This window comes from Hemicordylus capensis, chromosome 3, assembly GCF_027244095.1.
Source record: "Hemicordylus capensis ecotype Gifberg chromosome 3, rHemCap1.1.pri, whole genome shotgun sequence".
Taxonomy (NCBI): domain Eukaryota; kingdom Metazoa; phylum Chordata; class Lepidosauria; order Squamata; family Cordylidae; genus Hemicordylus; species Hemicordylus capensis.
In genome coordinates, this window is record NC_069659.1 from 136,650,990 (window position 1) to 136,675,987 (window position 24,998).

Sequence of the window (24,998 nt, forward strand, 5' to 3'; positions counted from 1 at the left end):
CTCCCCTGTGTTATCTATGCCTGCTTGCATTTTACCTCCCTTGCAACGACGACCTTCTAGTGTGCCTACTAGGCCGACTTCAGAGTCTGAATCATCTCAACCCAATCCTGCTGAACCACTGATTCAAGCAGATTCTGACAGAGAAGAAGGAGAGTTATAGGAGAAGGAAGTAGCTCAACAAGCGCCTATATCTTCTCACCTTTCCCCCTCAGTGAATTTTGAGGTTTTACTTGCCAGAGCTAAAAGGACAATAAATGATGTCTCTCCTACTGAGCCTTTTCAGACCATGCCAGACATGGATCAGAATGTGTTTCCATCTTCCACCTTTCATACCTCCTCAGTTCCCTTTCCTTCCCTTTTCCATAGAGTTATCCTAGCTGAATGGCAATGTCCAGCCTCATCTAAGCCTAATGGTAGCTACCCTAGGAAACACTATAACCTGGTACCTGAAGTTACTTTCCACCCCCCTCATTCATCAATGAGGGGGGACCATCTGCCCCAGCAGTGCAGATGGTCTCAGGGTCCCTACTAAAAATGTACAGACAGCATCATGACCAGGGCTCACATAAACCACTAGGGTAGCACTCACTCCAGAGTATTGATGAAGGAGTCCGATCGCCTCTTCCAGTGGACAGATATCCATCTACAATCGATCACAGCAGAATATGGCATGGACAGTTTCCAAATGGATTGGCTCAGTCACCAGATGGTGGATCCAGTGGAATGGTCACTTCATCTGGACATTTTTCATCTGATCGCCATACAGCTAGGACTCCCCCAAGTTAGACCTCTTCGCATCACCTCTCAACCACCCGCTTCCCCATTTCCCCCCCTCGAGATTCCTCACTCACCAGGCGGAGGCCACTGACAAGTTGACGGCACCTTGGCCACCAGGCCTACCATTCGCCTCACCACCTGACAGCCATAATAGTGAAGGTCATCAGGAAACTCTGCCAGGTACAAGCAGAGCTCATTCTAGTAGCTCCCCACTGGCCAAGATGGCCCTAGTTTTTGGAGCTGGTCAAATTGTCACTCCAGGATCCTTGGCCTTTTCCTCGTCACAGAGCTCTTCTCAAGGCCTGCTTGTTCACCCAGACCTCGACTGACTCCAACTTTGCGTGTGGAGGTTGAGCGCTCGAAACTAGCATCTAAGGGATAATCTCGCCAAGTACAGGACACCATCCTGGCTTCTCGCCATTTTTCGACTTAGCATATATATCAAACCACTTGGGCAGCTTTCTCCAGGTGGTCGTGTAGACCCCACCTAGACCCTATTTTAGCTAGAGTACCAGATATCTTGGCATTCCTTTAATCTGGCCTAGGCCTACGCCTTTGACCCAGCACTTTGAAGAGACAAGCCCCCACATTGGCTTCGGTTCTCACCATTTCCTCTCCAGGTACATCAGGGCTGCTCAACTTCAGCCCTCCTGCAGATGTTTGCCTACAATTCCCATAATCCCAGGCTATTGGCCACTGTGGCTGGGGATCATGGGAGTTGTAGTTCAAAAACAGCTGGGGGGCCTAAGTTGAGCAGGCCTGCGGTACATCAACACTCCATCTTCATATTTCTTGTTTCCTTAGGGTGGCGTCCAATCTCGACCCCCCCACTCCATACAATGCTTCCCTTCTTGGAACTTGAACAAGGTTCTGAATGCTCTTACCCAATCCCCCTTTGAACTGCTGTCTTCTATACCGCTTAAACTTCTTTCCTCCAAGGTTCTTTTCTTAGTTGCTGTCACTTCTGCTCATAGGGTATTGGAGCTAGGCACTTTCCAGTTCATAAAGAGCTCTGTCTTTTCCAACCTGACTTGGTGGTACTGAAGTTAGACCCCACCTCATTCCTAAGGTCAGTTCTACCTTTCACTGATCCCAGGACATTGTTCTTCCTTCCTTCTGCCCTACACCTACTCACCACAAGGAGAAGCTCTGGCATAAACTTGATGTTCGTCAAGCTCTCCACTTCTACATTAGGCGTACTAAAGATTTCCGCCAGTCAGATTCCTTGTTCATCTCTTTCCACCCATCTTCATTGGGACACAAGGTTTCTAAAACTACTTTGTCTGAGTGGATCCAGGTGTGCATTATCTTAACCTATGAAGCACTGAACCTCCTTATACCGGCTGGTATTACTGCCCATTCCACTCACAGTGCAGCGCCAGCAGCCTCTGTGGCCTTTTCTGCTCTCTCACCACTAATTGATATCTGCAAGGTGGCCGGCCACATGGCCATCTATTACACCCTTTATCTGCCACTAAAAGCTTGCTTTCTTCTCAGGCAGCCTTTGGCCACAGGGTTTTGCAACAGGTTATCAGAGTACATCCTCCCTCCCACAGTATCATACCACTTGGGCCTGTCCCTCTACTGATGAGCTCCAGCACAGGGAAAAGAGGAACATTGGTATTACCATGAAGGCTTCTTTTCCCATGTAGCTGGAGCTCATCAGGCCCTCCTGGATGTACTGTGTGGGAATTCCTTATCGTGTATATAGTTGGTCGTGTGTGTGTGTGTGTATGTGTGTGTGTATGTATATATATATAAATCATTTTTGGGTGGAGTCAGCTGCCCGGGCTCTTCAGTGACAGATTCCCTTGTTATGTATTGCTTTATATTTTTCTTTCCTTCTCTGCTGTGTTTTGGAGCTGTTTGCCTTCTAAGCTCTTTCTTGCCTTCTACAGTGCCACTCTACACTACAGTCACAGTACTGGGGATTGGCGCCCTCCGGCAACAGGAACTAGCCTCGCAGTTTCTGGCCTGTCTCAAGCATGCACAGTATACAACCCGCTACTAATGAGCTACAGCTACAAGGGGAAAGAACCCTTCACAGTAAGACCAATGTTCCTTTCCAATGTCTTCTCATCCAAAGAAATCTAAACCCTGTAGAGCTGCTGGGAAACACATAACCAACCAGATTACTTTAGGCTTCCTGGCTGCAGCATTCCATCCCAAAGAAAAGAGACATAGCCATGAAATTGGCTTCCTAGCTGCTATATTCTGTTCGTGAAAGGTGAGCAGAGCTACTGAGCTCTGCTGCCTTGTCTGTGAAAATCTCCTTTCAGCCCATCTTTCATTGTGGTGCCTGTCTTGAGGGCTCAGAATCTCATATTGTAGTACATAAAAGGTGACGCTGCCTGTGACATCACTTTAGAAATGCCCTTAGGATGCACCAGGTGAAGGGCGGTAAATGGATTAAAGAACTAGGTCTGACAGTGTTGCTTAGTGGAGGGGCCCCTTAGCCCAGTCTTGTGTGCTTAGGGAGGCATAAGGACTTATAGGAAAGACACTTAATTTATTTGAGATATTAATGGAAGCAACTGTCTGTATCTGATGGGTTTAATATTTCATATATTTGCTGGTACAAATGGTATCCGTCTAAGTTTTGCCAGAAATGGTTTGCATCCTGGCTCTATTCCTAAAATACATGTTCTTATAACTAAGGTACTTTGGATTTAATATAACTTAAATTGAAAGAAAAATGTGCTACAAATTGAGCCAAAAAAAAAAAGTTGGCATCTAGGTGCATATCTTCTTACATTGCTGTTTATCATAGCCTGCTAGTAGTCTTAAGAGATTGTACCCTCCAACTTGTAGGGTTTTCTTTTACTTCCCTCATTCCCCCTCACCCCCACTTGTGACTAGTTTCTTTCCAGGGAGACAACTCCAGTAATCTGTTTATGGAATAATTAGACTGCTGAGAAGCTTTGTTAATATGAACACAGGACAAATAAAGTAGTGCATAAAGATGGCTTTTTGCCAAGCTTAAGCCATTACTGCTTTGCTAGTGATTCTTCTGTTCCTTTGGCAGAGTGCTTGATTGAAATTACAGTTGTCTTATCCACCGATTATCTTGGTAAAAGAAAAACAAATCTGTCTAGCCATATCTTATAGGCTTCCACAAAAGCCAGAAGATAACTGTCTCTTGGCCCATTGTTTTGAGCAGGAATTGTGTTTGCTAGTAGGCATTGATGGCAATCATAGTAAGGTTTTAAGAAGGGAATGCATTGTTCTGCCAAAAAATGTCAGCCTCCAAACCAGGATTTTCAAATGGGTTGTCCTAATACAGGGATTTTCAAATTTGGGTCCCCAGATGGTGTTGGACTACAACCCCCATCATCCCTAGCCAGAGTGGCTGTGATGATGGGAGTTGTAGTCCAACATCTGAGGATCCAAGTTTGAGAACCCCTATGTTAGGCAACAGAACAAGCTGCTAAAAGAAGTATTGAATCCTTATCATCTGAAGTTTTAAAAAGCTATTGCATGTTTGCCAAAATGGATGGGGGTGTGTGAGAGAGAGCGAGAGAGCGCGCGAGCGTGAATATGTAGATTAATCTTTGCATTCACCCAGAATATGGTACTAAGATTACTTTCTATGCATGTTACTTGGAAGTCCCCACTCAACCCTGTATGACTTCTTTCCAAGTAAGCATGAATTGGAATGGACTATTGATGTGAAATTTGACCTAAAACATTGATTTTCATTCTCCCCCCCCCCCAAACAAACCTGGGAGTATGAAAAGCCGGAAAACAAGTAGTATGTGTGTATTGAAGGCTTGAGTATAATTCTAGGGTGTGTGTGTGACAGTTCATTTTCTTTTCCTTCCACCCGAGACTTCTATCTTCATACCTCTGCCAACACTACCCCCACTGGCTAAGCTTGCCAAAAACTTCCATTTTGTAACAAGCTAGATATTGTACAATAATTCCAGAGGTGGAAATTTCTAACATCCCAGTTCTCCTAACAACATAATGTTTGTTCATGGGAAATCAACATACCTGTCGAGCCCATTGTGCAGATACTTGGTCATTACAATCAGTCCACTTTGCACAATTTTCTACAAACTGTAACTAACTTGACATGGTTAGAAGAAAGGTGGTCCCATCCTAATTGGTCTAGTTGACTTGCAGGTCTTTTTCTATTCTAAATAAATATCTGTCAGCAATAGGGCTTATAGGATTTCCTAAAGATGCTGTTAACAAGGGTTCAAACCATATTGTTTTATCTTAGACACATTCTGTTCAAGGTCATTCTATATTGGAGATTTTTGCCAGTGAAATGATTGCTGAGGTTTCTAAGAGTATTTGTTCGATTGCATTTTACTTTTTTTTTTTTTTGGTTGGGCTGTATGAGTTACGTTTTAAGAGTTTAAAAGCAGTTCTGTTTGCTTTTTCAGTGATTTTCACAGATCAACTTACTTTTTGTTGTGAACTCTCTAAATGTGTTTGAAGAATAACCCCAAATGAGAACTCATTCACAGGGCAGATGCCAGTTATTTACAATAATTAATCTTGCTATAAAACATATTGAATGTGCTAGGATTTTGCTTGCTTGAAAATATAGAACTTTAATTTTGTAGGGAGGTAAGAATGTTCAATTCCTATTATAAATCCCAGAATTGAGTCCATTAGTATTAATATCTGCTGGATTAGAAGAGTTCTGAGTGGGGTATTTATGCAGAAATGTAAACATGGTTTACACTTGAGTCCTCCCTTGGTGTTCAGAGTACATTTTAGCCTCATGATAACCCTGTGAAGTGGGTTAGGCTGAGTGTTGATAATTCACCCCACTGGCTGCCCAGTGGAGATGAGAAGTCAGGTTTTCCTGGTCTAAATCTGATACTTGAGCCACTGTGCTTCACTGGCTCTCTAAAATCTTAGTAAATCCATATTGATAAACAGGTTATAGAATAATACTGTTCTTCAATTTTGTGTTGCTGGAACTAGACAAGCTTTGTTTGTCTAGATAAAAATAAAAAGTCCTGCCTTTCTTCCATCATAGAATTCATGGTGGCATACTTTGGGTTCCCAGGCATTCTCCCATAAAGCAACCTTGGGCTCTGTCCGTGTCTGTATCCTGTGCCTTCAGACCATATGCATACCTTAATTTTTATATTACCGTTTGTTTAACAACTGTTCTGTCTTCTCCCCTAGACATTAAGACCAATCTGTACTACTGCAGCAGTGCAGAGGAAGAATGTTGCTGCTTCAGGACCTGAAAAGTACACAGAAGCCTTTATTAAAAAACAGACTGAAGAGTTCAACATAGGAAAGAGACATTTAGCCAACATGATGGGAGAAGATCCAGAAACTTTTACCCAAGAGGATATTGATGTAAGTATGGTTGCTCAGTTGGAGAAGTAATTTACTGCAGGGCTTCAGAATTGAAAGCTCTTTGCTTCAGCATGAGCCCCTTAGCTCTCTGTGAATTTTAATCGAACTGTCAGCATATGAGAGAATACTACTATACATAGAAAACATTGCAACTGTGGCTCTGAATAGAGATTCTACCCCTGCTACTGTGCGAGGTCAGACATCACAGTGTAGAACTCTATACTATACCTTGCTAAAGCACAGCAGGTTCTTTTTAAAACTACTAATGGATAATCCCCTTGATCTGAGGTCGTAAGAACCACTATCAAGGTTTATATAGCATTTGGAAGCATTTACCCGTAATTTGACCTGCTGGGTATACTTATGCTTGAGTTTCATGTATGATAACTGCAACAGCTAGGAAGTAACCTTTTTCAAGAAGCTTTCTTCTGCACTTTACGATCAACACTTAGATTGCCCAAGTACACAGTTGTACTTGGGGATAAGACTCATTGGGATCTACTTCAGAGTAAACATGGATTGGATTGTTGGTCTGGTAATGTTTTGTGACTTCAGTACATATTAGATGTTGAGCCTAGTGGTGCTGTCTAGAAAGTTCTTCCTGATTTTTCCAGCATTACATGCCTTGCTCCTGCTCCTCCACCTGATTTTGTTACCCAAATACCATAGAAACTAGCACTTCTCCCTTGCTCAGCTTATTTTCTTGCCTTATATACCCTTTTGTAACCATGCATGCTATGGAAAATATGTTAATAATTATTAGTAGCAGGGGTGTGGGGATGATGGATAATGCAGTGGGAGGAGAGACGAGTGTCCTTTGGCCATCAGGACCTAGGGGAGCCACCAAGGGGACACACACACTCCACCCAGGGCATCACCTGCTCCCAGCCCTGCTGCACCCAGCCGACAAGGCAGGGGGTGGGGAAACCAAGCCAGCCAGCGCTGGCAGGGAAGGATCCCTATTGGCCACTACCCCTACGTCCACATCAGACACAGGGGGCATGATCAGTGCCTGGCTGGGGCCATCCTTTCTCTGCCTCGCAGAGAAAGGAGCTTCCAGGCAGTGATTCAGCAGACTGCTGACTGGGGAGAAGAAACTTTACAACAGGGCTGAATAGGCCCATCCCAACACAGACCACACACCCTGTGTCTGATGTAGACGCAGGGGTTGTGGCTTGGGAACCTGCAGAAATCAATGAAGGGAGCTGCCGGCAGGATCTTGTCCCCTGGCTGCCGGCAAGCTCCCTAGTGATGGCTACAGAAGTGGGTGTCAGTATACAGAAGAATGCCTCTCAGTGGCAGCAGCTGTGATGCAAGAGGGAAAGAAATTGCTCTCTATTCCACACCATGCAGTTGTATAGACCTCTATCAAGTGTCCCATCAGTCATCTTTATTCTAAGCTAAAAAGCCACAGGAGTTGTAGCCTTGCCTCGTAAGGAGGGTGCTCTAGACCCCTGATCATTTTGGTTGCCCTCTTCACCTTTTCCAGTTCTACAATGTCCTCCTTAAGATATGGTGACCAGAATTGTACACAGTACTCCAAATGTGGCCGCACTCGTAGTTTTATATAAGGGCATTATAATATTAGCAGTTTTATTTTCATTCCCGTTTCTAATGATTCCAAGCATATAATTGGCCTTTTTCACAGCTGCCACACATTGAGTTGACACTTTCAACGAACTGTCCATCACGACCCCAAGATCCCTCTCCTGGTCAGTCACTGATAGCACAGACCTCATCAGCATATATGAGAAGTTGGGGGTTTTGCCCCAATTTGCATCACTTTACACTTGTTTACATTGATCCGCATTTGCCATTTAGTTGCCCACTCATCCCATTTGGAGAGATCCTTTTGGAGCTCCTCGCAGTCTCTTTTGGATTTCACTATCCTAAATAGTTTAGTGTCATCTGCAAATTTGGCCACCTCACTGCTTACCCCAACTTCTAGATCATTTATAAATAAATTAAAAAGCACTGGTCCCAGTACAGATCTCTGGGAGACCCCACTTCTTACTTCCCTCCATTATGAAAACTCTCCATTTATACCTACCCTCTGTTTCCTATCCTCCAATCAGTTACCAATCCACACATGAACCTATCCACTTATCCTCTGACTGCTAAGTTTTCTCAAGAGTCTTTGATGAAGAATTTTGTTGAAAGGTTTTTGAAAGTTCAGGTATATTATTTCAACTGGATCACCACACACATGTTGACATTCTCAAAGAACTCCAAAAGGTTTGTGAGGCAAGATTTACCTTTGCAGAAGCCATTCTGGTTCTCCCTCAGCAGGGCCTGTTCTTCTATATACTTAACAATATTGTCCTTGGAAAACGTTTTCCATCATTTTGCCTGGCACAGACGTTAAGCTAACCAGCCTGTAATTTCCCAGATCCCCCCTGCATCCCTTTTTGAAAATAGGTGGGCTGCTTTCCAGTCCCATGGTACAGACCCTGATTATAAAGATAAGTGTGTGTGTGTGTGTGTGTGTGTGTGTGTGTGTGTGTGTATATGTATGTATCAGGGTGGATTTGATTTAAATCAAACTTATTTAAATCACAATTTAAATCACTAGCAGGGTGGTTAAAAATCAAAAAAATCGATTTAAACCAAAAAAATCCGATTTAAATTAAAAAAATTGGATTTTTTGATTTAAATCGGATTTTTTTAAATTTTTATCCACCCTGCTAGTGATTTAAATCGTGATTTAAATAAGTTTGATTTAAATCAAATCCACCCTGGTATGTATGTATATATATAATATTTGGCAAGGAGGTTGGCAGTTTCACATTTAAGTTCTTTAAGGACTCTTTGTTGGGTACCATCTGGCCCTGGCAATTCATTAATTTTTAATTTTTACAGACAGTTTAGAATGCCGTGTCTCATCACCTCTATCTGACCCAGTTCTTTAGTCTCTGTCCCTGAAAAGCTCAGTTCAGGAACAGATATATGCTTATTATCCTCTGCCATGAAGACAGATGCAAATAACTCATTTAGCTTCTCTGCATTCTCCATAGCCTCAATTAATAATCCCTTTCACATCATCTAGCAGACCAACCACCTCCCTGGCAGGATTCCTGCTTCTGATGTATTTAAAGAAGTTTTTGTTATTCCCCTTTCTGCTTTTAACAAATGCCCCTCAAACTATCCTTTTGCCTCCCCTATTGTCACCTTGCAATTCTTTTGCCAGAGTTTGTGTTCCTTTCTGTTCCCTTAATTTGGGCAAGCCTTCCAATCTTTGAAGGAAGTCTTCTTCCCCTTTATAGCTTCCTTGACTTTATGTGTTAGCCATGCTGGCATCCTGCCAGACTTCGTGATACCTTGGTGGTACCTTTACTCCTTTTTGGTATACAGTTTTCTTTTCACCAAACTCCTCATTTTAGAGAAGTTTCCTTTTCTGAAAATCAGAGTGTCTGTGTTAGATGTCCTTGGTGATTCTCTCCTCATGTACACTGAATTTGTTCACACTATGGTCACGGTTTCCTAAAGGTTCCACAACTCTGACATCTTGCACCAGGTCCTGGGCGCCACTCAGGATTAAGTCCAAGGTTGCCTTCTCTCTGGTTGGTTCCATGACCAGCTGTTCTAAGACACAGTCATTCTGCATATCTAGTAATATGGCATCTTTGTCATTACCTGACCGTAAATTTACCCAGTCTATTTGTGGATAATTGAAGTCACCCATTATTGTCTCTTTGATGCCTCCCTAGTTTTCTTCTACAATTCCCAGTCACTATCAGCATTTTGGTCAGGAGGGTGATAGCACACCCCTAGTACCACATGTATAAAGAGATTAGTTTGTTTTTATATTATAAAGATATTACTTCTGGGCAGGAGTAAAGAAGCTTTGTGGTGAGGGGAACTCAAGCATGTTCTGCAAGAAATTGCCTCCTATTTCACTGTTGTCTGTTTCAGTGATAAACCAAGGTTTGGAACATGGCTTGTTACCAAACAGTCTTGTTAGACCCAATAATACTTCAATATAGCAAATTCCTTTTCATTCCCTCACCTTCCTCTGGTACTTGAAAAGTTTTGCCAGAACAGATCTTCAACCCCCTACCCCCCTTAAAAAAAATATTGAGGACAGTCATAGGACTAATACTTGCAAAAACAGTGGATTATATTAGCTGCATAGACTTGGATGCCAGCATTTAGACACAATTCTAGTTTATTGTAAGCCTCCTAGTATGTGTGTACTCTCTCTCCTCAAGAAAATTAGGTATATCCTGAAAATCACATTTTCTCCTTATTACAGTGTCAAGTGTAAGACCAGTTCAATATTTTATCTTTTCTTTAAAAAGGGGGGAAAGGGGGGGTGGAGATAAAGACAACAAAGAACAACATTTTACTTAGCAAGGCAGAGTACTTATGCTTGTTAAATGTGTTCACATAACATCAGGTGTTGTAAATACCTAGGCTATATAACACTGTCTGCTATGCATAATTAAATTTCTGTTATAAAAATATAAAAGCTGCTTAGCACTGGCAGCAGAATTATCAGGCTTTACACTTAGAATGGTAATAATTCCTTCTGATGAGTGCTTATGCATCTCCTGTCGTCTACTGTTAATCAGCACGTGCAGTGCATTTCCAAAGTAGACATCCTAGGGTTCTTTTCTTACTGGCATTTTGGATGTGTGTGTTTTTAAACAAGTCATACAGGGAAATACTTTAACAGTGTGTCAGTTATTTTGCAGGGTGTTGTTGTACAAAGCAGCTTTCTACTGGTGGCTTTATTTTTTTATAAATAAAAAGTTAAGCTACAAATTACAACTGTGTCTCATTGTGGGGAGAAAACTCAGCAAATTGATATATAACTCTGCAGAAGTCTACCAATTGCTTTTTAATTGGTATTATAGACCGTGCTCTGAAATCAGGATGTTTTATTCTCCAATGTGTGAATATGCGGTATGAAGTTTCTCTAATTGATTCGCTTTGCCCATTCCATTTGATGTATCATTTTTCACAATATTTCATAATTTGTGCTCATTTCTAATGAACAGAGTCGTTAGGACAGGCATGTCTAAGTACAACTGACAGCTAACATTAGGTGCCAGATGCAGTTTATAAAGCTATGTAGAACTGTAGAGAACAGTTTAAATAAATTAGCACCTGTACATTAGTCTCACTTGCTGGTAATTTATAAGCGAATCAGTAGAGATGACATTTAGGTAAGTCATTGATCAAGTTAACAGCTGCATACCCGCTGCCCAGCTGGGATACCTAATTAATAGAGATTGCAGTCCTGACCTAGTGCTTTTCCCTGGGTTGAGAATGTAATCCTTTTATTTTGTGACTTCTCTTTTACGTATGGAGTAAACAATTTACCTTCGTTTTGAACAGTCAGATTACTTAATATCTAAGGCATTCAGAAAGCCTGTCCATGCGGTACCTAGCATACTACAATGAGATTTTATTACCTATTAAATAGAGTTGTCGCATCCTGCTAGTTATCTCTGAATCCAATTCAGGACAGCTTCCTTATTCAAAGCTTGATAAAGAAAAGTAAAGCTGTTACTATATTGAATTAATATGTCTGCATTGGGGGATCTTTGGAGAAGGGGATAGGCCAAAGCTCTTGATTGATATTGACATGCAGACTACTTGTCTAATGCTTAAATGTAGGACAAATGTTATTAAGAAACTAGCTTCATTGACAAATGCCTTTTGCCAAAAGGGTAGTAAAAGAGTGGTTCTCCTCCAAAGAATTTTATGGCTTAAAGCATATTGATTAAAGTGATGGTGGGGGGGAACCACTCTCTCTGCTCAGAAAGAACATGTCATTTTGTTAGTATGTTGTAGGTTCGCTGCTGGTAAGGCTTTAAGATGCCTTCGTTTTTATTGCCACAATATGAAGTTGTAGTTGGCTTATTTGAAGAGGATACGAGGAGATGTTGCCATGAAGCCTAATGTCTAAAACCTTAATTTCAGAAGATAATTATCTGAGAGATCCCTGTAAAGAGAGCGAAAAATATTTCAAATTCATAGGTTCTTGCCTTGCCTATAAATCAGGGTGCTAGTGTAGTTCCCTTCATGTACAAAGTTCTAAATAAAAACACCTTGGCTCACATGACACATATTAAAGCATGATATTGTCTAGAAGCAGAACATCATACCTTGCACGTATGTTTAAACAGGATTTATATATTAATATTGAAAATCAAGGTTCATTGAACTACATGATTTCAAGTCCACACAGTTGACTTAAGAAGAATGTGAAGCCTATATTCAAGGTTATTCTAAATGAATGGTTGTTCATTATTGGTATGAATAAAGCCACAATGAGCTCTTCATAGAAAGGATGCAATCATAATGTCATTGATTTGATTAAGTGCTGTCAAGTTGGTTTTGACTCTTAGCGACCACATAAATAGATTCTCTCCAGGATGATCTGTCTTCAGCTTGGTCTTTAAGGTCTCTCGGTGGTGCATTCATTGCTCTTGTAATCGAGTCCATCCACCTTGCAGCTGGCCGTCCTCTTCTTCTCTTTCCTTCAATTTTCCCCAGCATTATGGACTTCAGCACCAAAGTTCAAAAGCGCCAATGCTTTTTCTATCTTGCTTCTTCAAAGTCCAGCTTTTGCATTCATAGAGTGTCATGGGGAAAACCACTGTCTGAATGATTCTAATCTTTTTAGGTGTAGACACATCACGGCATCTAAATATCCTTTCCAAGGCCTTCATTGCAACCCTACCAAGTGCTAGTCTGCAGCATATTTCTTGACTACTGGATTCTTGACTGTTGACGGTCGATCCTATAAGGTAGAAGCTATCCACCACTTCAATGTCTTCATTATCAATTCTGAGGCTGGTTGCTGTACCCGTTGTCATTAGTTTAGTCTTCTTTACATTTAGTCGCAGCCCCTTTTTTTCACTGTGCTCCTTGACTTTCATTACTAGAGCTTGCAGATCATCTGCATTCTCAGCTATCAGAGTGGTGTCATCAGCGCAACGCAGATTATTGATGTTTCTTCCTCCAACTTTAAAACTGTGCTCATCTTCTTCCAATCCAGCTTCTCTCAGTATATGTTCAGCATATAAATTGAATAAAGGAGGAAAAAGTATACAGCCTTGTCTTACTCCTTTGTTGATCTGGAACCAGTCTGTTTCACTATGTTCCCTCTGAACTGTGGCTTCCTGTCCTCTGTATATAATAATCTAGCCAATAATAAATGCCTGGATAAGTGACCACCTGGGAAATGCCTATTTACTGTCTTTACTGTTTTAGGTTTCTTGATGGAAGAAAGGTCAGAGATAAATGGAATAAAGCAATTTATACTATAATTTAGATCCTGCCTTTCTATGATAAAAAAGCATCCAAGGTGGCTTACAATTTAGATAAAAGATCAAAAACAAAATATATCAATTATGAACATCATTAAGCAGCATCTTAAAATTCAGCATTAGAGGATAGGGATGTGCACGGACCGGTCCGGAGGCCATGTTAGAGGCCTCCGGACCGGTCCGAATCCAGCGGTCCGGCACTGAGGGGGGGGTCTCCCTTTAAGGGCGGGGGGGTAGAACTTACCCCTCCCGCCACTCTTCCCCCTCCGGCGCTGTCGTTTAGAACGAAGTTTTTGGGGCAGCAGCATGTGCGCGTGTGTGACGTTAGCGGCGCGGCGGCGACAGGCGCGCTTCTCTAAGAGTTCTTACGAAGGCTTTACTAACAACGACGGGGGCAGGGGCGGCAGCAACAAATGCTGCCACCCCAAAAACTTTGTTCTAAACGACAGCGCCGGAGGGGGAAGAGCGGTGGGAGGGGCAAGTTCTACCCCCCTGCCCTTAAAGGGAGACCCCCCCTTGGTGCCAGTCCGGACCATGCACATCCCTATTAGAGGACAGATTTAATTTAATGTTGATAAAGAACACTTTTCATTGCTCTCCAAAAGGTGGGCAGTGATGGAGCCCAGTATACCTCCTTGGGAAGTGTTTTGTACCCCTGTTGATAGGGGAACATAGAGGAAGGTATCTGAAGGCAAGTAGAGTTCTCAAGAGCTCTCATGTAGGAGGAGATGATTCTGTAAATACCTTGGTCCCAGGGGGGCTTGAGTTGTGCCCAGAAGCAAATTAGTAACAGTGAAATTGGTAAAGGTGCAGAATATGTTCTCATCTCCTGGCCCCAGCTGCAGCCTGGTGACCGCATGGGGTGTGCACAAAACCAATATGCCTGGTTCGGTTTAAGTCCAAACTGGACTCTAACCAGACTGGCCATTTTCGGTTTTGTGCACAACCAAACAAACCCCAGTTCGAGTTAGAGGGTTCTATGTTAATTTTTTTTTAAAAAAAAACAACCGTTAAAATCACCGCCTCTGGGGGCACTGCCGTGGCTGTGGGGTGTGTGTGTGTGTCTTCGAAGGTGGTTCCTCTTTCCGCCAGCCTACCCTGGTGTCATTTACGGCCTGGTTCGGGTGTTTTTTGGCCCGTTCCACACCTCTGTGTAGTAGCGGAGGCCATCTTGGAGCCTGCCACACATGCATCATGACCCAGCCACGCAGAGGCCCATTGCGCATGCGCGGTGGCCTCCCAAATGGCCACTGCAACTACACAGAGGCCAGGAACAGGCTGAAACCCACCTGAACCAGGACATAAATGACACCAGGGAAGGCCGGAGCGGGGGAGGGACCTCCAGAGACCCTGGGGCTTTAGCAGTGGCCCCGGAGGTGGTGAGTTTCCATTTAAAAAAAAAAAAGTTTAAGTAAAAAACCCCAAATTGGCTCAATCTCAAGTCAAACACCTCTAGCCAAACAGGGCAGGTTTGGTTCAAAGCTGGCTCGACGTCAAACCCTCAAACTGGGCATGTTCAACCCAACCCAGTTCAAATTAGAACTTGTTTGCACACCCCTACTGCACAGTAAACCAACTTAAGCTTCTGAACTGTCTTCATGGGCAGCCCACATTAGACTTTATTGCAGTATTCATCTGATACAGTATTAGTAGGCCTGTGAAATTGGAAATGTCGGAATGCCCTATAGCATGATTTCTTCCCCCACCCCATTGTGGGCCAGTTCGGGGTTATACTTGTAAAGGACAATCTGGTGAGGATTCCCCTTTACAAAGGGAATTTTCTAGTGTGGGTGTGTGTGTACCTTTTTATTTCAATTCTGCCGTGGAGGCAGCTGCAGCAGTCAGTCTCTGGAGGCAGTGGCTCCTCCAAGCCCCCTGCCATCCTACCAATTGACAGCCCGGGACTCTGCACACTTGTGGAGGCCATTTTTGTGACCTGCACAGATTCTATATGTGTCACCACACAAAAGGAAACTGGGATTGAGTGCGGGGAGTCTGGGAAACAACACAGGGATGCCTGGGTGCTGTAGTTCCACCCAGAACTTCTCCTCCTGAGCTTCTCCCCCATCTCCAGCAGTTTGCATTGCATTAAGAGATCAGTACTCCAAGGAAGAAAGATAGGATCTACAATTAAATAAATACATTGAAGCCTTTTATGAAAATAAGCTATGATGTTTCTAAAAAGCTTCAATATGTGAAGATAAAAAAGAACAAAAATCTGCATCACAAAAAAAGGATTGTCATAGGAGTCTAATACCTGATATTTCTACTGCAAGGAGTTCTAATGTTGGCACTATATGCAGCAAGGTTCCTCATGCTGGCACCATGATTTCACCTACAGTTTGTTGTCTACAGAGGAGCCAAATGTTTTTGTGCAAGGAACTCCACTTGGGCATGAGCTGCATCTACATCCTTGGCTCTTCCTAGGCTACCTGCCTAGAGGTAGCATTGTCTAGCTTGGACGTGTTTTGTTTGTTATGCCACATCTCAAACTATTGTCCAATGGATAGTTTAGCTATTGTCAGTCTTCAACATAGACGTTTTATCAGCAGACTGCAGTTCTTAAGGAAGTTCATTTAGCAGTTTGGTTGCAGTTTACATTGTCAAGGAGACTCCAAGTGGCTCCTTTACTGTTCTAGCAATATGGACATACCACCAAAGGGGAAGTTGCATGCTATAGAAAAGTCTAACTTCTGCAGAATAGTTGTAGTTCATGTGCACATGAGCGCGCATGTGTGCGCACCCCTGGTTGCTTTAGACTTGTGTCCTTCCATATTTAGAGTGTAGCTTTATTTACTGTTGAGTAAATAAATGTATAAATAGCCTACTCCACTTTAATTATGGATACGTTGCAATCAGAGTTTTTGCTCTCTAAACTGAGATTAATGTTTGAATCAACCTTGGTGGAAGCTAGTATAGAAGAGGCTTCTTAATAAGTACACACAGTTGGTTCCAGTGTTCCATAATATATTCTTTTGATATGTTATTTTATATGGTATTTAATATCTGTCGGCTCACAGTGGGTTTTCCTATTGTCATTATAATTAATCCCCATTTGTTCACAAATGGATGTTCACCTACTCTGTATGTTGACTAACAAATGGGAATCTATGAAGTCACTAAGAGAAACAAAATACCATTCCATAAAATCAAGTTAATCCTCTTTGTTTGCTGCTGAATTCTTAGAATTTCTGTTTGGAATGCCAATAGGGTATTAATAAAGTAATAGGTGAAGTCTTTATACACTCGGCTCATATTAAATGGGTTGACAGCATTGACAAACCAATCTGTGCCCACAAAAAATATTATCAGTATGTAATAGCTTTGAGTTAATGTGACCAGCAAAGCAACACAATTCTTGAGAGGGGGGAATATTAACTGTAGACTTGAGATATTTCTTGTTGTGGATAAATAAATTTTTGCTTTCACCAGTATTTCTTTACATAGGAGTTCGGGGTTCAAGTTTGAAATACATTTTACATAATGTCTGTAATGTGTTGTATCACAATTTAATATATGTAACATAACTCTATAATTAATAAGATGTAACAAATTATCACTTAGCAGGGAATCCAGTATGGCAGGGGTGGGATCTACAAATAGATCTCTGGCCGATTTGAAGTAGATTGGCTAAGGTTTATGACTCCCAATAAATAAGCAACAGTAACAACTAAGCAACAGCATTGAGGCTTTTGAACTTTGGTGCTGGGGAAGACTTTTGAGGATACCATGGACAGCAAGGAAAACCAACAAATGGATCATAGAACAAATCGATCCAGAATTTTCACTTGAGGCACAAATGACCAGGCTCAAACTATCATACTTCAGACACATTATGCGAAGACCCAGCTCCCTTGAGAAGTCCATAATGCTGGGGAAAATTGAAGGAAAGAGAAGAAGAGGACAGCCAGCCGCAAGGTGGATGGACTCGATTACAAGAGCAATTAATGTACCACTGAGAGACCTTAAAGGCCAAGTTGAAGACAGATCATCAAGGAGAGAATCAATCAATGTGGTCGCTAAGAGTCGACACTTACTTGACGGCTCTTAATCTATCAATCAATCAATAGCTCATAAACTGCATTCGGTTATTATTATTATCATCATCATTATTATCAGCAGACTTCCAGACAAACCTGCTGATGTACCAGGGTTTTCCATTAGTGGTGTGCATGGATCCGGTTTGGCACCGGGGAGGGGGCTCTTTAAGCGCGGGGGAGGGTGTACTTACCCCTTCCACTGCTTTTCTCCCTCCAGCGCTCCCTCCTTTGAAAGCATTTGGGGCATCAGGGTACCTTCCTGCCTCCCCTACACCATCCGTCGTCAAAAGAGCCAGCGTGGTGTGTAGTGGTTAGAGTGCTGGACTAGGACCGGGGAGACCCAGGTTCAGATCTCCATTCAGCCATGAAACTAGCTGGGTGACTCTGGGCCAGTCACTTCTCTCTCAGCCTAACCTACTTCACAGGGTGATTGTGAAAGAAACTCAAGTATGTAGTACACCGCTCTGGGCTCCTTGGAGGAAGAGCAGGATATAAATGTAATAATAATAATAATAATAATAATAATAATAGTAATAATAATAAAAGCCTCACTGCACATGTGCATGTCATGCCTGATGTGCGCACGCACACGACGCAAGACGTGACATGCATGGGTGACGGGCACATGCGCAGTGAGGCTTTTGAAGCCTTTTGACGAACGGCGGTAGGGATGGCAGGAAGGTACCCTGCCACCCCAAATGCTTACAAAGTGGGGGAAAGTGGCAGTAAGTACACTCTTCCCCGCCCTTAAAGATCCACCCACCCCCGGCACCAAACCAGCCCCAGGTCTGGACCAGTCCGGCGGCCCTTAGAATGGGCTCCAGACCGGTCCATGCACATCCCTATTTTCCATTGTGTGAGTGGGGAGAATTGATTTCTGGCAGTTTCCCCTTCCCTCTGCAACTCGCTGTGCCTTCCAAAACTTTCTTCCTGAGGATTGGGGGACCCTGAAGACAGATGCAGAGGAGATCTCCAAAAATCACCCCTCGCCTCATTCAACAGAAAACCCTTGCACATTGGCGGAGGTTTTACTAATATTCAGCAAGGGGGTGGAGGTTCAGAGCAGTGTATATATATAAAAAAAAAATCTTAAAAGAAATCCAGGGTAGACACCAACAGTTTTCCCTCTTAACTTTTTTTCATCTGTGTGAGGAATGAGTCTTGTTCTGGGCAGCATTATCAAGGCAGTGTGTGCAGATGCATTCAGAATGAGGCCTTCCTTATTCAACCTGAATGGGATCTAAAATTAAAGGCGCGGATATCAAAAAACATATGAGTGCGTGCACATGTGCATGCCTTAGAGGGAACACTGAACACTATCATCAATCACTGGAGGGATGCTGTGCTCAGATTGGAGACAATTGATCTCCCCCTGCTAAGGGAGCCACCACTTTTAAAAGTGTCCAGCCAGCAAAAGGGTTCAAACCCCTGAGAGACTGTGTTTCATGTGGCACCCCCCACCTCCAGCCAGTATTTTGTACCTGGCTGCAGTTGGTGGACAGTGGGGTTCCATTAAAAAGCTAAGTAGATCCCACAAATCTGTTTACCACTGCAGTACAGAATGAGTTGGTTCAAATGTCATATGGAACCTCAGTTAAACCTGGGCACCATGCAGTGTGTCTAAGCCTTGGGAATTTGTATTCCCCCCCCCCATTCCTGCACAAGCACCCACTTTCTAAGCAAGAATTTCAGCAGGACTTACTTTCAGAGTAAATAGTCACCAAGATGCAGAAACTTTGATGCACTTGCAAGTTTGAAAGGTTTTAAAAAAAAATGTACATACCTATTATTTCTCTCTGCTAAATATAATGGGATTTTAAGGTGTATTTAGACATGCAGATACTTAATTTTAACATTGTATACATATCCAGTTTTAATGGATTTATGTAGTTTCATTTGAAAAACGACCTGAGTGTCTTAGCTTGGAACTTGTCAGGCATCTGTATATTTAATTCTCCTGAAGGTACCCGTCACTAATCCCATGCATGGCAGCTCTTGCGAGAGCAGCTGCCTGGGGGATAGGGGCGTGAGACAGTGGCGGCGGCAATGGGCTGGCCTGGCCTGGCCCCCAGGAGGAGGTGGCAGGCTAGCTTTCTGCCTGGCCCGCAAGCCAGAAAGAGTGGGGGGGGGGAGTGGACCAGCCTGCCAGAAAGTATTCGGGGGGTGGGCTGAGAAACGTTCGGAGTGACCGGCCAGCCAGAAAACTGGGCATGCCGGCACGGTGGTAGATGGGAACAGCGGTGGGTGGCGAAATCTCCCTTTTTCAGCATTCTGCAATTCAGCTATATGTGGTTCCTCATTAAGAGGGTAGTGTGTGAACACTAAATGTTACAGGGTTGGATAACCAGCAAACAGAGTTACGCTGCTAACAACATGCCTCTTTACTAATCTCCCTACTTGCCACCATTGTTCTCTCTAATTTTTTTCATCTGTGAGCAGAATGAATTTTGTTCTGGGCAGCAATATCAAGGCACTGCGCTCGCACTTGCATTCAGGGTGGGGCCTTCCTGGTTCAGCCTGAGCAGAATCTAAAACTAACTGAGCGGACATCAGAAAAGTGCAAGCACGCGCGCGCACACACACACACCTTAGAGGGAACACTGCTTGTCTTCCTCCAGTGGCCAGCTCTGTCTTTGGTTTGGTTTGGTTCTTGCTCTTGTTCTTCTCTGTAGTACATATTGTCAGTTCTGGATCACTCTTAGGCAATTAAGTAGGAGAATGTGTGGTAAGCAAATTCTCAGTTCTAGTAACTATCAGTAAGTTGTATGGATGAGTATATAGTTTTAAAATTAAGATTCCTGTATGTGCTACATGTTCTGAGGCTGTTGATTTGACACTTTGTAGATTACAGGTATTTTTAGCAAAAATAATTTGTCAATTTTTTTGCAGAAAGCTATTGCCTACCTCTTCCCTTCTGGTCTATTTGAGAAAAGGGCCAGACCTATAATGAAGGTAAGGATCTCATTCGGTGCTATTTGTATAAAGACCGTTTTTGTACCAATGCAACTAACTTCTATTTTACTTCTTATTTTTAAACAGCATCCTACTGAAATATTTCCAAAACAAAGAGGTAAGTGCAGATAAGTAATACATTTGTGTTATGTGTTGTGGGTCTCTATGACCTCTTTTTTTTCTTGGTGTTCCTTCCTATTCATCTAGAACAAAAACTACAGCAACAGTACCATTTTAAAATGATTTATTTCTCAAGTGATTGTTCTACCATCTCTATTGTCAACTATTTATATTTTATATCTTTATGTCTTATCTCAAATTACAGTGATTTATACCCTTAGAGGTCACAGATTTTTGTACTTGGAACAATCCTGTGAAAATATGGAATACAATTTTAAAAAGGAGATTACAAAATACTAACATAGTAACTTCAAAGCCCCATCTTGCTAGTATAGCTTTATCTTGATACTCTGGATTTTTTTTATTTCAGTTCAGTCTTCTTTATTTCACTTCTGTGTGCTTTGTTCTAATTCTAAGTGTAAATATCTGCTTGGTGACAATTTAAGGCTTTAATGCAGAACATGCATATTTGGAACTTAGTCCCACTTAGATCAAGAAAGCCAACTTCTAACTAAATGGGCAGGATCCAGACTGTTATTCATGACATAGTTCCATTGCCCCACATGCTCCTCAGCCATAGGAAATGAAAAAAGGGTCGTGCCCTTGCAAGAAATCTGCTAACTTGACAAAGAGGCACCTTTTAACATGGTGATTCTCTTTATTTAGCAGGGGGAGAGTAACTGGCCCTATCCACCCCCAGTACAGTACCTCCAGTGGCGGTTGCTGGTGTCTATCTGATGTTTCTTTTTAGATTGTGAGCCCTTTGGGGACAGGGTTCCATCTTATTTGTTTGTTATTTCTCTGTGTAAACTGCCCTGAGCCATTTTTGGAAGGGCGGTATAGAAATCAGATGGATGGATACATACAGGAGAGGCTTCTTCCATGGCTGAGCATGCACTGGGAGATGGATTTATTTTTACTCCTCTCCCTCCAAAATCCTTTTTGTCTTCCAGAAGTGTGTCCATAAGGGCTGCATAACCCTCAGGTACATATATCTGGAAATCAAAATGACTTTTAGAGAGAGGAGAGAAAAACACAAATTATTTCCTTCTCCCCCTTCATGTGATTGGTTGTGGAAAAGCCTACACTGCATCCTGCTTGCATGGGTGCATCCCTTCTTCCATCTTCCTACAGCTGCAGAATGTGTAGGCAGTTGAAATTAATGAGATTTAAGTCATAACTAACTTGTCTCATTTTTCAGTAGTGCTTAGTCATGACTAACTTAATCTGGAACCTGCCTGGGGTCTTTAAGATTGGACATATAGAAGTGAACACGCGTAGCTAAAGATAAGACTAAGGTAGTGTATGTTGCTTTAAGTGGTTACTACTTCATTTCTGTGGCCTCCAAGAGCAGGCTGAGAGGTAATAAGCTTAAATTGAAGAATGAGAAATGTAGGTCACATTATTAGATAAAATACTTAACCATATGATTGAACAGTGGGAATAAATTACCATTTGAGATTATGGTGTGCCAATTGCTAATTTAAAACAAAAACCAGCCTCCAATAATATACTGGTATAATTTCTCCTCCTGAGGAGGAGAAGGATGTGGACTATAGTTTTTGCTAGACTTGTACAGTTACCCTAATTTTTGTTGCCTAATGTTGTTTTTCTGTAGCAATCCAGTGGGATGAAGATGGTCGTCCATTTCACTTTCTCTTTTACACTGGCAAGCAGTCATATTATTCATTAATGCATGTAAGTGATGGTCTAATTTTTCCCCTAATATACCAAAATGAAATTACCTTTGGTATAATAGTTACCTCATGATGATTATAGAGAAAACTAGTGACCAAATTAAATAATAAATATCTAATTTCCTATTGAAGTTCTAGTTGTGTACCAGTTCATAATGATTAATCAGGCTTGATAATTAAAAATTGATACACAAAATGATGACAATAAAATGACTGGAAGTAAATGGATAATCCAATTAAAATGTGTAATATTCTTCAGTGAAATCAAAATTACAGAAGGTGCTTCTTTAGACTTGTTTTGAAAGGCCTTTTTCTGTATGAGTAGATTTAAAACTTTAATTTACATACAAGTGTCATTGCTTGAGGCTGCGCAGTTGGCAGCATGTCAGTGTTGAGTTTAGCTTGCAGCTGACCTTCCCTTTAATAAAACTATGAGAATTGGTGTTCGTTCCATCAGAGTTCCGAATTCTCTGCTTAACATATGGGGCCCAAGCAAAGGACTCGATGAGGGAAAACTCAAAAACATATAGAAGAAGGTATGAATGGAGACACTGAAGCATACCAGAAAGGAGAACTGAAACAGAATATGAAATGGGGAGAGATGATGATCACCAGTGGAAAGGCTCATGCTACAAACCAGCATTTTGTGTACTCTGCAAGAGCAGAGAGCAGGAAATGGCATGCTCTGATAGGCTTCTTTTCCCACTTTTCCCCCTTCCCCCCCCCCCCACATAGAACACCAAAGCAGCCACTTAGGATGTTTAGACCCCAAGGATTCAGGTGGTCAAGAGCCACACAGGAGCTGCTTTTAAAAGGTTACAGTGTTATACTGGTAACTACTGATCATGTGTCCAAGTGTTGCTGGTTCTGGTTCCCCAAATTTCAGAGTGGTTGAAGAGGAGAGATCACAGCAGCTTTACTCATTTGTCTAAAGGCTACAGAAAATAGTCTTCTCCTGCAGAATGGGCACTATGTGGCTCCCAATAGTTTGAATGTACCCTGACTGGCTAGTGGTAGTTCTAGTTTGGGGGAAGGATGTTGAAACTTCTATCAGGCATTTACCTGCTAAATTGTAGTATAACTCCTAAAACATATGATAGTTTTTGATAGTTTAGAAATCCAAAATAAACCCCTTTCTTGATTGTAGTGCAGGGCTTGACAAATGGCATGTGCCAGGGAACCTAGAAGTTTAATTGTGGCATCTAGACTAAAATACACAGAGGCAGAGTTATCTAATAAATCCTTTATTTGTCCCAGCTCTGTTACTTGTCAAGGGGATATATAGCAGCCCATTTACACTGCCCCCTCACACCCCAACGTCTGTCACTAAATCAGTTAATTTTGTCAGATGTCCATTACCTGACTACTAGGGTTACTCCTTACTTTTCCTAGCTACTGCCTTCGTCATTCCACCTAATACATTATGTGATCACATTCCAAATAAGCTTATTTTCCATTTGATCTGTTTGTTTACTTAGGGGTGTGGGTGTATCCAGCTTTCCTTTTGTGCAAGTGCTTCATTGTGGTGAGATGAGGAGAAGCTACAACTGTCTTTCCATGAAATTTAAAAAATATCATCTTTGGAATTAATAAGCAATCATCAGGGTTGTGTGCGTACTCACAGTCCTTCATTGGGTGGGGTGAGAAAATGACACCACTGAAGTGCAGCAATAATCATTTGGACATGGGACTAACATGATGTTGTACAACATTTGAGGTCTGCCTACAGTTTGGCAGCAGTTAAAAGAAATAGGTAGTCAGATTGTGCAAGCTCAACACTGTGCAGTTTTAACCATGGCTATTAACTATAGTAGCTAATAATCAAATCTCCATGTTCAGAAACCAACAGTATATCTCTAGATGGCCACTGTTAGAAATAGATTTGTGGACTGGCTTTATCCAGCAAGGGAATTCCTACTGCTTTAGGTAAGCTCATAGCATGTTCACCTGTGCCTAGTGCCTAGAGTTTGTAGTTTAAATTAAAAAATCATCAAACTTTGAACTTTCTTGTGCAGTAAGTAACACATGCATAATATTTGCACAATACAACTTATTTGTAGATCTTGCTAGAAAATTCATTGACTTTCTGTCACATTCTGGTATGCTTAAGTGTATCCTCAAGCTCGGTTATGGAAAACTAAATAACCTTTTATGTAATCTGGTAACTTTTCAGTATGGTGGCGCTGTCAAATTCAGTTTCCTTCATTGTTTACTTTTGGAAAAAAGACAGTAGTATTTATAGGGCTACTTCTTGAAAAAGCATGGCTTTTCTGTGCATTTTAGAATTATCTGGTGTGTGTTTGTACGCTACACACCCAAAGGACAAAATTCCCTCTTGTCAGGTACATTTATTTCTTTAGAAGGAGAAGAGAGGAATTATTTTTTGTTTTGGTTGACCTTGGGCAAATGAGCTTCTTGCCCTGGCAGAAATGAAATGAATGATAAATGTAGAGTGTGTCTTTGCTGAGTAATGGAGCTGCAGCATAGACTTTCCAGAGAGGTTTTCTCCTGCACAGCCCGAGGCAGCCTGAGGACCCCTACTGTTCATTTAAATAGGTATGTCAAATCTGCCTCGAAACGCCGCTGGTTTGATCTGTGGTAATATTTGTGAAGGTTCCATATGGACTTGAGCCCCCTGCAGTGCTAAGAAATAATGTACAACGCTTCATGGTGCAGACGCAAATTTTCTCTGAAAAGGGATGCAGTGCTGCGTTTTAGCTGTCGGAGAGGATGATGGAGCTGACGCGCTAGGCCTGTCAACTTGTTACACGGATGGGTTGCACGCAGAGAGGCTGTGGAAAATC

General features: G+C 42.1%; 1 protein-coding gene across 3 annotated transcripts in view; it reads left to right on the forward strand.

The window, feature by feature from the left end:
• The window catches only part of MRPS9 (mitochondrial ribosomal protein S9), a 54,338-nt gene that overhangs the window by 12,628 nt on the left and 16,712 nt on the right, over positions 1–24,998 (forward strand). For all 3 annotated transcript variants that reach the window (XM_053308525.1, XM_053308526.1, XM_053308524.1), the window contains 4 exons: positions 5,926–6,105; positions 20,315–20,377; positions 20,465–20,495; positions 22,116–22,195. In XM_053308525.1, the coding sequence (XP_053164500.1) occupies positions 5,926–6,105; positions 20,315–20,377; positions 20,465–20,495; positions 22,116–22,195 (354 nt within the window). The remainder of the gene's footprint in view (positions 1–5,925; positions 6,106–20,314; positions 20,378–20,464; positions 20,496–22,115; positions 22,196–24,998) is intronic.